The following is a 17,500-nucleotide window of genomic DNA, read 5'->3' as shown; positions in this document are numbered from 1 at the left end:
AACTTTCCCGTAATGGTGATAGATCATCGCTCGGGAGGCACCAAAAGATGAAAGGATGCTTGTTTAATCAGCTTAATTGAAAGTTGATTAGCGGAATTAAAAAATGGAGAGGATTCCAAGCCTAATTGCCGCTGATTCATATGTTACAGCAAATGTGTTTACTTTTGCTTACCGAGGTCCTTACACACCCAGATCATTACCAGTTACTCTGAGTCAGCTTTGAGGTGTTTTGGTGGCAGTCCACACGAGTTGTTTTTTGTTGACATGAAATATAATGTTGAGATGTTGATGTATAAGAAGGACTCTACTGTACCGTGTGATTAAGCAACACCAAGCTAGTATTGCAAAACAAAACCAAAAAAAAAGCAAACTGTAAAAACGTCATCCCCAATCTGTCCTTTGGTGTGGCACAAGCAAGGCGCCCACCAAGAATAACCACTTCATATTCATGAGGCTTACCCAATGCCTTTGAAATGGATATTGCTCCGTCTAAATGTATCCTGACTAAAGGCAATGTGCAATTCCACCGACTGTTATTTCTCTTGACCTCTTTTGCGACTTTATTATTTGTTTATCCGCCATACATGCATTATTCATGGATAACTTGTATGTAAACTTTACGGAAGTTTGCATGGAATTATGTAAATCTTTTCCAAAGAATGAGCTCGTTTTTGGCTTGTTAAGGGTCTATATGGGGGTTACTATATGCCACTGTTGAAGTTAATTGTGATGGAAGCTGTATAGTAAGTAGGTACTGTATGTAAACTTTACCACCAACTGACTGTATACTGGAAAGCTACAGTACCTCTAAGCACAAAAAAAACCTCAGCTGGAATGGCTTTGAACTTCTCGGAGTAATCCACTGTTACATTTCCGCTGTGAACTTCACCAGGATGTAATAAGTCGTCGGGTGTGAATTTCACCAGTTGTGTTGTATCTAAGCTGCTGTCTGGAGAAGACTAGCGAGACTGCACAGCCAATTACTGGGAGGTGAAAATGTCAGTGGAACTAACAACTGGCTGTAGTGGGCCAGCTGGAGGCTTGGCTTACCAAACAAATGCAACACTGGAGAGCGCAGATGTTTTGGTTGAAATGATGGCGAAATATTTCAGAAAGGGTTGGCAGCCTCAGCATCAATTCAATATGCTGAAGGCTAGAAGGCTACGCCAAGGCCATGGTTGTTTATTATGCCACTCTGTTTTTATCATGCAACAGCTCATGTATAGGCATGGTATGTGTTGTGTATGAAACTATTACACACACACATTCAACCTTAGTACTGCCTATTCAGTAATAAAGACACAAGGGTTCTTGTTAACGAGCTGCTGCTCCTTTACTTCATTCGATCACGTTACAAACACGTATCTTACAATGCTATCAATGCGCAGTAACCATATAAGGTATAGAACAGGAACACACAACATATAGTGCCTGAATAACATACATACATAACAGTATGTTAAGCTTATATTGCACCCTCCTATTATCATTACATTTAATGGGATGGCATGATGATGTTGTGACTTTGCAGTAGCATTGCAACGCACTGTTCTTTGGACATTGCACAACAACATTAGCAATGTGATCATGTGTTAGAAACTGACACAATCAAGTAGTGGGAAGAAGTTGCAAAATCCCAACTCGTCAATATTTATTTTGTTATTTTGTCTATTTTGTTTGTATCTATAGCAACCACAGTCGAGGATTTGGGAACAACCAACTGTTGTTTTAAAATAGATGACGAGTCAAACTCAGGTAACACTGGTGGCTTCACTTGTGAAATCCAGCGCGCTAGCAGTGCCGATGGGGGAAGGAATGAGGGATTTGAAGGTATAGAGACGGCTGAGACATGGATTGTGTGAGTGAGACAACCCTGGGCTGGAGCAATATTTATTGCCTCTGAATGCAGCCAAGGAGTTTGGAGTGTTAAGAACAGCAACACTCCTATTTCTTTGTCTCTGGAATGTTCCAGAATGGTGTAGAATGTTCTGACAACATATGGTAGTGGCGGCACAGTAGTTAATTTAAGAACAGCTTGTGTGCTATGTTGTTTTAGTGTGACTAGAACACGTATGTGTGAATAAAACATTAGCGCATTTGAATAAAATGTTATTCCACCACATTTTCGGTGAATTATTAACTCAAACATTACTTGTCATTTCCACTCTAATGCATCCGCCATGTAGTCAGCAAGTCAAATGTTAAATTATGTAATTTTGAATATGATTGAATTTCATATGCAAATACACAGCTGAGCTGCTGCCTGATTTTTTTGTTGACCTTTTTATCAAATGCCAATACCGGTCTGTTCTAGCCTTTTACTTGCCAAAAACATTAAAAGGTTGTTGCCTTTACTGTGGTATTTAGATAGAGTTGATGGGTCATACTTTCAGACGGCTCGGTTTTTTCACTTTGATTTTGGAGTCAGCGTGCATGAAAACACCTGCATAGTGCATGCCTTAAATGCCGGTCGTTTCTGAATTTTGAATGTCCTATTTTTGGGAGAGATTCATGAGAGGTTTGCAACATGCTGTGAGACCAGGACTTGGTGCACTAGATTGGCTCTGAGAACGGTACAGGTGCTACAGCCAGAGATGTTGTTGTTGTTGTTGTTGTTGTTGGCTGCCTTAGCTCAGCTGTAGTTCCCAACGGAGACCCTCCTGCATTCAAAACAGACAGGCTGTAGAAAGGTAGAGCAAAGATGGGGGCTAGGGGGAAAGTTTCGAAATTCATAACATATGTAACATATATGTACAAAGTGGAAGCTTATCTGGCTTGTTAGCCATCTGACAGAATGTTGGAATTTAACAAGGCAGGAGATGGCGGGTGTTGAGATTGATGTCTGTTTCACTTGAGATAGTGCGCTACGGGCTGAACTGGTCTGATTACATCTCGTGGAGTTCCATGAGTGATCCTGAAGGTCATCTATGCCATGACGCTGGGCACAAATTACTGTGTGTGTGAGAGAGAGAGAGAGAAGCTACAACAGCAGGTCAGCACCCCGTTGAGAAACAGTCATCACAGGATCCTTAAAAGCAGTCATTACACACAGTGACAAACAGCATATGACAGCTTGAGGCTATATATTTTCCACAGCTGTCAACAAAAAAAAAAAAACATAGACGACCACAATAACAGATAACGGCTATGGAAACAAAATAAGGCAAATAAACAAATCAACTTTGACTCGCCCTGATACAGCTGCCATGTTGATGGGAGAGTGAGCAGAGGAAGAGCAGCAAAGGTGCATGCATCCATCATGCTACAGTATGTGTCAGTGTTGTTGGGTGGAGGTAGATGGGTGGTGTGGCTGTGATGTGTGCCCTTGAGTTTGCCTCTCCACCTTGATCAAAGAGAAACCACCGGATGTGTGAACATCTTATCCACTCAGGCGAATCTGTTTATGACAGCAGTGAGTCTAGCCCCTGAATGGATGACTGGTCTTCTGCAGGATATTGCCCCCAGAAAAAAACACACACACACACACACACACACACACACACACACACGACACACAAACACACATACGACATACACACGCACACACACACATAAGATACACACACACACACACAGACACACAGACACACACACACACACACATACGATACACACACACACACACACAGACACAGACACACACACACACACACACACACACACACATATGCACACACACACGCGCACACACACACGCACGCACACACACACGCACACGCACACGCACACGCACACGCACACGCACACGCACGCGCACGCACACACACACACACACACACACACACACACACACACACACACACACACACACACACACACACACACACACACACACACACACACACACACACACACACACACACACTCACACACTGAGCTCTCCATGTGAGACTGGAGAGATGTGGATTCTGTTGATGGCAGTGGTTCATTACCATAATCTCAGACCTCTGTTATTTGAACCTCATTTCAGATGAAGATGAAGTTTCTGGAATATAAAAGACACTCTGAATAGACACCACACACTGGCTTAACCCAACATGGAGTACAGGGTCTAAAGCCCATCCACTGTTGCACAGAGTGCACTTCCAACTACAGTACAGTACAGGTGAAGGGTAAAATAGATCTGTGAAATGATGAAAAGAAAGGTACCCGCACCCTGCTGCTCCCGAAGTGATTTGATACACAATGCTTCGACTGATGTTGGTCTTCGTCAGGTGTCGAAGATCTGACGAAGACCAACATTGGTTGCAACGTTGTGTATTAAATCACTTTGGGAGAAGCAGCAGCAGGTGTGCGGGTATCTTTCTTTTCATTATTTTAAGCCCATCCACACCAAAAAAACATAAACTATAAAAGAAACTATAAACTTTAGACTTGGCTCCAACTTATGAGCTTCACACTGCACAATATTGCATTACAACGATGACATGAAGACTGACATCACTTTGTTCACTTGGAATTCTTTGTACTTTGTTCTTTGCTCAATTACAGTGAAGTTGAATCTAATCTAATAAAAAAATCTTGGAATCACTTTCATAAAATCCATCGAATTTTAAAGACATCAAATTTTTAAAATGAATGATATTTCTTTAAGGCTGTCTTTATCGTGGGTCAGAAATGGACACTAATTCAAGATGTAGTTAAAGAGTTTTAGCTATAGTTAGGACTAGCAGTGGGGGCAGGTCTTTGGAGTCCCCAATCCGAGCGTTCTCGGGTTTTGACAGCTTGTACGGTCAAACTGAAGCGTTTCGGAGGCCAAAAAGTAGGGCATCTCAAGATGGGGGGCTCTGGCCTATATGATGCGTGCTGACAGCTGTAAGTGATTGCTCAGCCCGAGGAACATCCCACAAAGCCGCAGCGCAGCGTTCGCTCGCTCGCTCAGCTCAGCGAGACCCGGCGCGCGGAGAGAGAAAAAGAATCAGATTTTTCACGTCTAAATCGATAGAAATAAATAAATAAATTGGGCGAAAATCAGGCAGCGTGTCAGGGCACCGCGCCGCGCTCGGGAAAAAACTCCACTCAGCAAGCGCTGACAGCGGAATTCTCTCAGAGCACATATCAGCGTCGAAAAAAGAAAGAATGAAACAAAACAAAAAAAATGAAGATATGAACGAACGATCCACTGCACCTCCACGCTGAACGCTCCAGCTGATGATTTGGTAACGTGGCGGAGTCCTCCGCAGCTGTGTTTGGGGCCTCGCCGACGTCTGTGTATGAGGGAGACGTGAGTGGAGTCAGAAGCTCTGAGACCTGCTGCCGCATACAAATAAATCTGGCTGCGAGCGTGCTCTCTCTCTCTCTCTCTTTCCCTCTCTCTCTCTCTCTCTCTCTATCACTCTCCTTCCCTCTCTCTCTCTTATTCTCACTCCCCCCCCCTCTCTCTCTCTCTCTCTCTCTCTTACTCTCACTCTCCTTCTCTCTCTCTCTCTCTCTCTCTCTCTCTCTCTCTTACGCTCACTCTCCTTCCCTCTCTCTCTTTCCCTCTAGAGAAATCAATCTGTCAGTCAACCACCTCCACCCCAAAGTCCATTAGCTAGACCTCTTACTGATGAGCCATGCCTGCCTGCCTCCATGCCTCTTCACTTTCTGTCAACAGCCCTCGGCCCCCATCCGCTCGGCCATCAGTATTTAGGCTAACTGAACTGCCGTGGACTCAAGTAACCCCCCGTTCGGAAGTAGAGACGTTCTGGCTCGTCTTATCTCTGCGTGTCTCTCTCTCTATGTCTACCGTTTCTCTAGTTCCTGGCCTATTTTCCCTGTTTTGTGCTGATTTTTCTCTTTCCTTCTTTGACAGTGAAATGCCTTTATTTTTGTTGTGTGGCTCCACCACTCCTAACTCAAAATGTCTCACTGTTTTTTTTTTCTCTCTCTCTTTGCCTCCACAGATTCCTCAAATCAGCTACGCGTCGACGGCGCCGGACCTTAGCGACAACACGCGCTACGACTTCTTCTCCCGCGTCGTGCCGCCCGACTCCTACCAGGCGCAGGCCATGCTGGACATCGTCACGGCGATGGGGTGGAACTACGTGTCCACGTTGGCCTCGGAGGGCAGCTACGGCGAGAGCGGCGTGGAGGCGTTCGTCCAGATCTCCAGGGAGATCGGTGAGTCAGACGCATGTTAGCGTGACGTCGTTCGTCATGGCACACCTCCCCCTGCTGGCTGGGAGGGTGAAGTGCAGCAGTGCGTGAGCACTTTGCCTCACTTCGCCCCGGGGGGCGGGGGGGAGGGGGGGGAGGGATGTTTGACTGATGGGCTTCCCGGCACATCTGGGCAGTAAAATCAATCTGTCTAATTAAGCTTGTCTTGACAAAAGTCTTAAATCTCCTCACATCCAGTGTTTGACAGTTCCTGTGAATGATGCTTCTGAACAGGATTAGCGCCCTGGTGAGTTTGTGCTAGCAGACTTGTATTGACAGCTGGGGCCTGGGTGGGCTCACCGTCTTCGTCTTTCTCTCTATATTTTTTCGTTTCTTTTTTTGGGGGATGGTTCAGGCCCTGCACAAGAAGGCGCTCCATTCAAAGGGAAGCCCGCCCCCCACACACACACACACACACACAAAAAGAAGTGAACGAAACAGTCAGGCCCTCTGTTGGGTTCGTCTCTGTTGTCTGCCGTGGGATGTTAGAGGGGACGATCCCGCCAAGAGATGCCTCAGTATCAGCTGTCCACACGCCAGCGAAAAGGGCGATGGAGAGAGCGTGCCCCTGTAGAGCACAAACACACTGCGCTGATATTTCAAACAGTGTCTGGCTGTGAGGCCGTCAGGACAGACACACTGCAACTGGAGACTGTGCGGCCTGAATGCTAAGCATGCGCGGTGTGTTTGTGTGTGTTTGTGCGTGTGTGTGTGTGTGTGTGTGTGTGTGTGTGTGTGTGTGTGTGGATTGGTGGGGTGGGGTGGGGGGCTGGTGTTGGTGATTGGGCAGCAGGCTACCCAGAGTTACCCCAGGGGTGTTAGCAAGTGAAAAATAGCGAGAGAAAACAGCGAGAGAAGCTGTGGAGGGATCGCCGATCGAGTGAGAAGATAATGATGTGGCCATGGGTAGCCATCCTAGCTCGCCCGCCCGCCCGCCCGCACACCTTTCCAACATAATCTGTCCCCCTCCCATTCAATCCAATGGAAATAAACACTTATTATGGAGGCGCCGCAGTCCCCGAAGCAATGCTCACCCCCGCACCCCCAACACACACACACACACACACACACACTCTCCGCCTAGCAGCATTGCTTTGCAGGGTGTTTAATTGTCCGCTTTTAAAATTCACGAGCCGTATCGCCGCCTGCACACAGGGGTTGGGCGGTAACAGCGAGCTAACCCGGCAGCCTTATTAAACACCTAACCGGCCTGTTGTTCGAGGGCTAATGGGTCCCAGGGTGTCTCGCAGGCTCCTGACAGTTCTGCTGAGGGGGAATACATCAGCGTTGGAACTGAGCTGTGTCAGTGTGGTGATTTGCGAAACATCACTGTCCACTTTGCGAGATGAAGTGGAGTGTGTGTGTGTGTGTGTGTGTGTGTGTGTGTGTGTGTGTGTGTGGGGGGGGGGGGGGGGGGGGCTGTGAAGGGGAGGAGGAAGAGGAGGGGGTGGAGAAGTATAGGGTTGGAGAAGAAGACATTGAAATGGATGGTGGGAGAGATGGAGAGAGGGATAGAAATGGATGGTGAATAAATGGAAAGGGGCGGAGACAGGGGGAGGGGGAGGAGCGATGGAGAGATGGAGTGGAGGGAGAGATGGTGCCAGGCACCAGCTAGGCTGCTCCCATTGGTTCTCTGCTGCCTCAACACACACACGCACACACACACGCACACACACACACACACACACACACACACACACACACGCACACACACACACACACACACACACACACACACACACACACACACACACACACACACACTCACACACACACACTCTCCAACCCGCCCCCTACCCACCCAATTCCCCATCCCCTCTCCTTCACATCTCCAGATTGCTGAGGGGATTTTTTTGCTCCCCCCCCCCCCCCCCCCCCTCCTCTTCTCTTCTCTCCTCTCCTCCTCTCTCGGTGTTAGATTTCCCATCTGAGACAGATGACAGGCTCAAGTCTTCCAGCTGCAACACGAGTGCTGGATTAAAACTGAGAGACAAAGGACTTAACAAGCATCCAATTAGCTGCCGATCTAATGTCACGTAACAGCCGAATGAAAAGTCAATAACCGGGCAACAATGAGGCTCTTGTTTTTCCGGTGTCTGCTTAATGAGAGAAACAATGTGCAATTTCCTCGCTCTTTCTGCTTCGTCTGTCCTTAGAAGAAGAAAAAGAAAAAAACAAAAACAGGGGTGGGAAATACAATACATCAAACTCGTACTGACCTTTACACGACAAGCGCATTAACCTTAGATTATCTAATTAATTTGCAGCCCTGTGCGGAGAACGTAAATGATAGATAGCCGGCGAAATGTGGAACGCAGCCGCATGCAGATGCGGCGGATTTTCCGAAGCGCAATGAGTCACTTTTTTCCGGAATACATTTCATCTGACGGGTGAGCAGAGATGTCAGAGAGTGTGACGTTGAGCTTCTTGCGGCCCTCCACGCTGAAGAATCCTCCTCCTCCTCCTCCTCCTCCACCACCCCACTTCGCTTCGCCTGGCCTCGTCAAAACGGGGCGGTTTCGCCGCCGTGCCGGGGCTCCTGTTTCTCCGCCGACCGCCTCCGACAGCCATGATGAAGGACGCGGCAGCGCGTTAGCGACAGCACGATAGATGTGACCTCGTTGTCCGTGGCGCGCTGCGCTGGCTCCGTGAGAAGTGGGCCAGATTGGAACCCGCATACGTAGCACCACCACCACCATCCCCACCCACCCACTCCTCCACCTCATCCACCCACCCTCCGCCACGCGCTACGCCTCTCATCCTCCTCGCCTTGTCGTGTCGGTTCTATCCGCTTCCGCTCGTTCTCGGCCCGCGCCTGTCTGTCAGGCTTAGAACCTGTTAATGAGGCCTGACACAGTTCCGCAGCCTGTCATCACTGCCATCGTTGTGTGGCAGCGAGGGCAATCTGTGCATTATGATATATAGCTCTACCACTGTTGGCAGACATGCCTCCTCTCAGTCTTACCATCCCAGCTGCGTGATATACATTGTGTACGCTGAGCTGCCAAGGCAGCCAGAAATACTCGCTGTATTGTAATAATAACTCGTGGCTTTCTCAGTGCTAGGATTATCCTTATCATGTATACATTATCATATATATATATACATAAATATGGTAATGTGGAGTCTTGACGGGGAAGTTTCAAGGAAACTCCTTATTTGGTCTTGCAGCGCACAGACAATCACAAAGCAAAAAAGCAAGTCAGTTGGACTCTGGCTAATAGGTAAGAACACTCTGGGTGGAGAGCGCATACAAATGACTTGACTTGCAGCCATACCCTGCTCCTGCTCCTGCTCCTGCTCTACATCAAAGTGTGTGTGCTCCCTCCGGACCTCCAAACGCTCTCCGGAGACAGACACCCGCACACTCCCTCTGGGATCTCCTGCTAGTTCCCCGACCCTGGTCCCCAGACACGACTACTCCCTGCCTGCCTGCACCGCCTGCGCCCACATCTGACAGCCCTCCCCGTTCTCCCCGACCAGCCTCGTGTCAGAGTATGGAGGGTTTCCGTCTCTCTCTCCTCAGAGTCCAGTGACAGCTCCACTACTCCAACTTTCTCTTCCTCCCTCGCTTATCTCTCCTCCGTCTCACCCCCCCATCCCTCCATCCCCTATTCATTGACGGCCGATGGCAGTCCATCGCCTGGGAAGCACCTCTTTCCCCACTCTCTCTTCCTCCCTCTCTTTCCTCTCCTCCCTCCACCTCCCCCCTCCCCCCATCATCATGGCTGGCCACTGGCAGTCCCTCGCCTTCATTAGTTCACATCAGAAGGCAGCCAGTTGGAGTGAGTGTCCGCCTTTCCTCTCCTCTCCTCTCCTCTCCTTTCCTCTCCTCTCCTCTCCTCTCCTCTCCTCTCCTCTCCTCTCCTCTCCTCTCCTCTCCTCTCCTCTCCTCTCCTCTCCTCTCCTCTCCTCTCCTCTCCTCTCCTCTCCTCTCCTCTCCTCTCTTCTCCTCTCGCCCAGGCTCAGGCTCGGCCCGCTCCTAATGACCGGCGTGCTGAATCAATTAGGCGCTCTCCTGAAACGCTGCTGCAGGCCCCCACGAGCTGCCAGCTCATTCAGGGAGACCCCAGGGCTCCGGAGGGGGAAGGCATGTATCCCTGTGTTTAAAGTCCTAAATGAACCATTAGCCAGGCAGAGCAAGAGAGACAGAGAGAGAGAGAGAGAGAGAGAGAGAGAGAGAGAGAGAGAGAGAGAGAGAGAGAGAGAGAGAGAGAGAGAGAGAGAGAGAGGGGAAGAGAGATGGAGAGACAGTGCAAGAGAGGAGGAGAGAGGGGGGTAGAGAGCGCATATCCACAGATTAAGCGAGAGGTTTGCTGTTATTTTTGGTCGATACCTCCCCAGTGGGCAGGCGAACGTGGAGAGCATGCTTCAGAGAGTTGTGCAGTCACCGACCTCATCTTCTCCCCGTAAGCCAGCGCGGATTAAAGGCGAGGCATTTGCATAATATCATGGAACAAGGGGTTTAGTCAGCGGCCCCCGAACAGCCACGCAGAGGAAGTAGTGCAGTTCAATTGGAATGGGAGAAAACCGGCACGCACGGCACGGCGTTGTGACACCAAAGACAAGAAGAAAACGAGCAAACACTCCCCGAGCAGCATCTCAGAAGGTTTTCTGCAATCTGTAATCACATTAATAGATTTAATCTTGACATTATTTCCAGTTGTTGTTCTTCAAGCGGTATCTTCATCTCCGCTCCCCGAGAACCGCTTTTTGCAGAGCCGGCGTCATCCCCAAAGGGTTCTCCGACGCTATATGCCCAAAGTTCCATCACCAAACCCCAGGCGCCACAAGCAAACGCTCTTAGATCCATCAACGCGCCTTCAAAAAAAAAAAAAACAACAACACATGTGACAAGATCCAGCTGCTCTTGTCTCAATTCATCGCGCCCCAGCGCTGTTGCGTTAGGAAAGGCCCCCCCCCCCCCTTTTTTATGATACGACGGGAGAGGCAATTTTCTGATTTATGAAAGATGGCGCGCAAGAAGCTTATCACTGCCGAACGCGCGGGGGTATCCTTTACTGTCAGCGTCGTCCCTTGGGTGGGTTTAGCGGCAAAGATCTTCGTCCTTGATTATGTGCTACCAAGATCAAGGGTACATGACAACGCTATTCATCATTGTCTCGCGCAGGAGTGTGTGAACGGCGGGAAAAACACATCAAACCACACATTTGTTGCCAATTAACGAGACACGCTTTTGTCTCAAGGTGAAACCACACTAACGTTTTCACCATCTATTCTTTTTTTTTTTTTTTGCCGGCGTCGAGTCGTGTTAGACAAGAAAAGAAGCAACGTTTCCCTCAATGGGATTTTGTTGACGCTTAGTCTCGCGTTCTCTCGATCCAAAAAGATGGGTATTCGTGGAAGAATGTGTGTGTGTGTGTGTGTGTGTGCTTTTATGTGTGCGCGTCGGTGTGTTGTGCTTGTTTAGAAGCCGCGAACAGATAAACACCGAATCTCTCAAGAAAGCTGAACACGGATGTCACCGCTCAGACAGATGATAGCATCGCCTCATCAGGGCTTTCCCCTTATGTATTAGTTCCATTCGGGAAAACACAACCGCCGGCTGGAGCAAAACTTGACAAGCCAGAAAGTTCCGACAAACAAACTGCCTCTCCCCGCCCTTCACGCCCACCTCCCCCAGGCCCTACCCAGAGCCCTCAAACCCTCCCACTGCCCAAAGTGACCAGTATATTCTAGCATTAGACTCAAAAGTGCTTTTCAGACAGAGAAGCCTCAGAGTGGAATAACATGCTCAGTCCATTCCAACCCCCCCCCTACCGCACTTTGAAAAAAAATAAATAACATTTTCTTTCTCACAATGCAACACAAGCCGTGTGGGTGTTTGTGTGAGTGTGTGTGAATCTGCCTGCACAACCTAAAAGCACTTTACTGGCAGTAATGTTCTGCTTCAGTGCCTCCTGCTTGACTCAAGGCCTGTGGAAAAGCATCTTTTGATTTTTCGAGGTCAGAGATGTCAAGGCTGAAATAAATTGCTAAGAAACAATGTTGGTATTATTGTGTCGTTAAAGACTGCTTAGAATGAAAGAGGAGAGGTATCAAAAGGGATGAGATGTCATATAGAACTGTCAGTGGCCTCCGTGCATTTAGCTGTCAAATGCAGTGAGTCATTTTTTTGCTATCATTTTTCTAAGTTGTTGGTTTAAATGGGATGTGGACAAAGCCCACTCTGGAAATATGACCAACAACTTTGAAATTCTCATATCTTCTTTGTTCCTTTCTTCACGCGCAGCGTAGAAGAGAAACGGAAATGAAAATCCTTCTCAATATGAAAAGGTCTTTGGAGAATTAAGCGTGGCATAAATACCTCGGGCGCAAGAATGCGCTGTTAAATTACTGCAAAGGTTACGCAATACAGGAATCCGCAATCCACCGTTTAGGATTTCACAATTTAAATGACTCAATCCTGCTCCTATACCCAAACAACAGCCCCTAACTAATCACCCGGCCACCTGGATTCTGAATGTCCTCCCTTGGCACGATGGCCAACTATTATTCTCTGCAGCCACAGATGAATGTAGATTGAGTATAAACATTGATTGAGGAGAAAGCGAAACCCCTCCACCGCACACTCCCATTACGCAAACCACAGCCATTGTTCCTTTTAGTGTCCGTGAGAGACAAATGTGATGGGGCTCGAGGAAGGTGGGGTGGGAGAGCGGAGGTGGTGAGGAGGGAGAAGGGGTGTGTGTGTGTGTGGGGGGGGGGGGGGGGTCCCTCTTTTCATCTGCCAGGGCTGCGATTTCGATTGTGGATCTCTCGTTGGCGAAACCCAAAGCGGGCACTTAAGAGGGCCTGTAATGAATCAAGCGGCCGGCGGGGTGATAGATGGAGCCCGGCGCCCGCTCTGATTAGCCGGGTCTGAATTCCCGGAGAAATGGCGCGGTGCCCCCGTCCGCACGGCGATTACACAGTCGTCCTCGTGACACACACTCTTCCCCGTGTTTGCCGCTAGGCTCGGGGACGAGGCGAGATAATTTAAGGGGCTGTTGCTTTGTGTCTATCTCTCTCTTTCTCCCTCTCTCTCTCTCCCTCCTTCCCTCTATCTCTCTCTGTCTTTTTTCCCTGTCTCTCTTTTATATCTCGGCCTCCTCGTGCCCTCTCTTTGCTTGGGTCCGAAATGAAACGTCGAGACGCGTGCTTTTGTTGTGCCGCCGTCTCCCCGATGACGGCTTGTTAGCTAACGACAGCGAGTTTCCATCTTTGTTGGATGGGTGGGGACGGGGATGCGGAGGGAGGTCACTCACTCTCACTCTCTCTACGCTCGTGAAACCTCTCCAGAGCACTTAAATGACCATCAAAAAGATCGCGCTAAGAGGGGATGGTAAGGAAAGAGAGGAGAGAGAGAGAGAGAGCAAGAGTGAAAGGAAGTGTGTCCTGATGAGACCTTTCGACTCCTCTCCTGCTCTTTAGGTCAGGGACTCGGCCCTCGTGCAAATGTCAGGAGCCATATTTCAGGAAGCACTAAATGACGGTCATTAAAAGGACCCGACAACTTAAGTCCCCAAACGGCCTGAAGACGTCCTGGAAAGTGTCTGGTCTCCATGGAGAGGGCTGAGCGAGGAAAGACACGAGGCCATTAAACTGGTCACCATTCCTCACCTGAATAATGTTTGAATATTCTCCTTTTCCTTTTCATTTTTCAGAGGAAGACCGTACTTTGTTCTGGTCCAGTTCACCATTTCTTTTTCAGAGGAAGAGTTTCACTTCCTCTCAGGGCCGGATCGCCCTTATACACACCCTGCGCAAGCTGCATAGTACCCCGCAAGCAAATCAAGGCTCCTTCTTCCGTTGAGTCAAGCTAGTGATAGGTATAGCAGTTATAGCGACAGTGTCTTCTACATTAAGAAGATGAAAGCCTTCAGGGGCATGACACACACAGCAAAATAAACTTCCCCGAGAATTAACAGTGGGAACGACAGTCAGGTAAACTGCTCATGTCAACGTTATAGTGACATTATGTTCTGTTTGCATATCTCCAGCATACTGTATGCTGTTGACCCAGCCTACCTAACAGGGAAGTAACCTCCTGATCTGTCTGCGGCTTGCTTGCCAGCCTTACCCAGTCAGAGTACTTTGCAAAAGTTGTGAAATATAACCGCATATTCCGGCTTTTTGAATGCTGGCCACTGGCTACATTTTTTTGGGGAAAAGCACATCTTTCAATGCGTTCATTATACAGTGTGTATGTGCTTGAGGTTACACCAGCAGTTTTTCAGCAGAAATGTGCTCCTTGTTCATTTCTGCTGAAAAACTGCCGGTGTAACCTCAAGGCTCTAAACCAATCTCATCCGAATCTTCCCGGACATTACAACAAGTCAGTTTTGAAATGTGTCATCCAAGCTTTGGTTGGTTTAGATACAACTAAAAATATGCAGAATGTAAAGTAGCCTAATGAACTTTGATTTGCTGTGCTGCGTCCTGGACAGTACATAGCCTGGTTGTTCCCATGCTGCCTTGCGTGCGATTTGATTCATGCTGCTAAGGCAGCCTGGAAACTACCGCCCTAATTTTTGCCTCAGATAGGGGACCAATCACAGATCAAGGGGGAAGCAAGACGATGATTAGCTATGCACAGACACATTTAATAGACATCCGTGGTGCCCAATAAACGGATCTGGGCATTTTTTCAAATACGAGAAAATAAACTTTTGGTTCCCAGACCACGTCTCATTGAGAAGTGGTTGCGCTAGCCAGGCTAGACAATAGATGCTCTTACAGTATATGGCGTAAGCCTATTTAATAATATCTAAACAAGTCTATGTTTGAAAACATATTGAGGGGAACCCAGTCCAGTATGCATGTCTTTGGCAAGTATGCTACTACAGACACGAGTGAAGAACAGTCAGCTTCAGCCAGTACTAGCACAACCAGATGTGTACAGCCAGCTTCAAAAAGCAATCAGCTCAGACCCTATAGAAGTGTAGCTGTGATGGTGACTCACACCAAGACTATATTTGGTAACATCTGTAGACATCCAAAATGGGGCGGGATGATTGTATTGGGAGCACTGGAGTGCCAGGTGGCCCACAGAGTTCAGGTAGGATTGCCCCTCAGCAGGACTTTGCTCAGGGCCCCATGGAAGGTTGAACAGGCACCGCTTCCTCTGTTCCTCTCCGTTTAGTGTTTTGTTCAGAGGGATGACAAGATTGTGAGTGCCTCTCAACCTTTCTCCTCGATCCTCCATGCTCGGTCCTCAAGGCTCGTTCCCACTGATCTATAACTAACACTGGATAGAATGTCCCATTGTTGCCGCCCCATCATTCTTTATCCAGATCAGTGTGGACGAGGACCGAGGAAGGAAGGGAGGATATATAAAACACGAATGAGAGGCACCCATAGACAGCTTGTTGTACTCTGTGCACGTTAAATGTGCTATATAAATAAAATGACTTGACTTGACTTGAGCTGACCATGAGCTAATGTTGAAACAGTCTGACTTGAAAGACAGGCACATCATTCCATTGTGACACAGCTGAAGGAATTCCTTTAATCTGTGTTCTGGAATCTTCTGTCGGGACATTGTCTTTATGTCCTTTAAGATGGCCCCACAGGGAGCGCCTGTGGACTCCCAACACGACAACGCACCAACGATCTCGACCCTCGGGTCAGAATGTCATTCACAGAAACCCCATGGGAGCACTTGGTAGCAGAGAGAGGGAGTGAGGGAGTTGGTTGGTGATTGAAAAAAAAAAAGAAAACAAAGAGGAAGAAAGAGAAAGTGTGAGGGCAGACAGACAGAGAGAGATAGAGTGATAGAGAGAGGAGGAAGAAGAGAAAGAGAGAGTGCTCTGAAGCCAGTTACTGTCAGATCAATGCTCTAGTCTTTTCCCATAGCCGACACGGTACACGCCACTGCATCCTTCACAGAGAATGGAAATCAAGACAAATGAGCACAATGAATGGGCGCAGTTGGCAGCGTTTGAGGGGCGCGGTGCTGAAAAGGGACTGATTGTACTGTCTCACACATTAGCCGATAAATGGCTGACATCATCAGTGTTTGCCCAGTGTTGTACGGAGGCGTGATCCGTCGCCATATATCACGGCGCCATAGAGCTGCAGGTCGCAGGAGTGCTTTACGATGCTCGCATCAATCTCCCATCCACCCCCCTCACTCCCCAAACACACACACACACACACACGCACACACACACACGCACACACACACACACGCACACACACACCCTTAGCTCTTCTCCCTTTGTGCCTCTCCTCTCCCCTCCACCACCACCAGCCGTGGCTCCGGAGCACCCTGTAGCTCTTCATCAAGCTCCGCACTCACTCCCATTTGGGGCAGAATTGGCCCCCGGCAGCTGAATTGGCTGCACTGTGAAGAGAAGCTGATCAAGGGCATGACAGCCAGTGTGAGAGAGAGAGGCCTATTTAGGCATTTTGGGGATGCTGTGGATGTGTGCCAAGTGTGCATATGCACACTTGTAACTGTGGATATGTGTGTTGGATGTGTGTGTGTGTGTGTGTGTGTGTGTGTGTGTGTGTGTGTTAGTGTGTGTGTGTGTGTGTGTGTGTGTGTGTGAGAGAGAGAGAGGGGATGGGGATGGTGGGTGTATGCATCTTTGTGTTGTGGAAGATGCTTTGGAATTGGGAAGAACTTTATCCTCTTTCTGTTTAAAACTTCTAAATTAGATTTCCTGCATATTACACGTGAATGCCCTGTGGTCGACACAAGGCTCCACACAAAACCAATTATATAACTCTGTCAGGGCTGTGAATTGGCAAATGGAGTGAAATTAACCATTTTGAAAAAAAAAAGGAAAAAAAAATCACACAGACTTACCTAAGAGGCAAATGAGGGGTTAGGTTAGGAAAACCCATAAGGAATATAGCATCAGTCTTTTTTTCTTCCCGCCACAGCTTGTTTCAGTTTTTATATGAAGTCATTTTTGCCCTAGTCTCTGCCTGACAAGTAATTTATTCACCCACCAACAAATGTTGTAAAACCATGGATTTAAAAGTTTCATCATTCCCAAGCTTCTCATTTCTCACTTCTGAAAACTTGTATTATTCAGACGAGGGATCAGAATTTATGCAAGGTTCAGACATGGCTTTATATTCAACCTCTCTCTCTCTCTCTCTCTTTCTTTCTTTCTTTCTCTCCTGCTCTCTCTGTCTCTCTCTCTTTCTTTCTCCCTCTCGTGGATTCTGACTAGTTTTGATTTTATGTGCCACCTTACTGAGGCCCTACAAAAAAATAAATTGGCTGTTTTATGACTGGGGCCATACGATGGAGGTAGGTGGGGAGAGCAAAGGGGTGTGTGTGTGTGTGAGAGAGAGAGAGAGAGAGAGAGAGAGAGAGAGAGGGAAAAAAATGGCACCCGTGGAA

At 48.1% G+C, this 17,500-nt stretch overlaps 1 protein-coding gene across 1 annotated transcript in view; it reads left to right on the top strand.

Annotated features, from left to right (window-relative positions):
• grm8a (glutamate receptor, metabotropic 8a) overlaps positions 1–17,500 on the top strand; it is a 165,998-nt gene that overhangs the window by 51,973 nt on the left and 96,525 nt on the right. Inside the window, exon 2 of the mRNA XM_062517482.1 lies at positions 5,886–6,102. Coding sequence (XP_062373466.1) covers positions 5,886–6,102 — 217 coding nt within the window. The remainder of the gene's footprint in view (positions 1–5,885; positions 6,103–17,500) is intronic.

Source organism: Sardina pilchardus, chromosome 17 (assembly GCF_963854185.1).
Source record: "Sardina pilchardus chromosome 17, fSarPil1.1, whole genome shotgun sequence".
Taxonomy (NCBI): Eukaryota; Metazoa; Chordata; class Actinopteri; order Clupeiformes; family Clupeidae; genus Sardina; species Sardina pilchardus.
The sequence above is the reverse complement of the archived record's forward strand: the minus strand, read 5'-3'. Positions and strand labels throughout refer to the sequence as shown.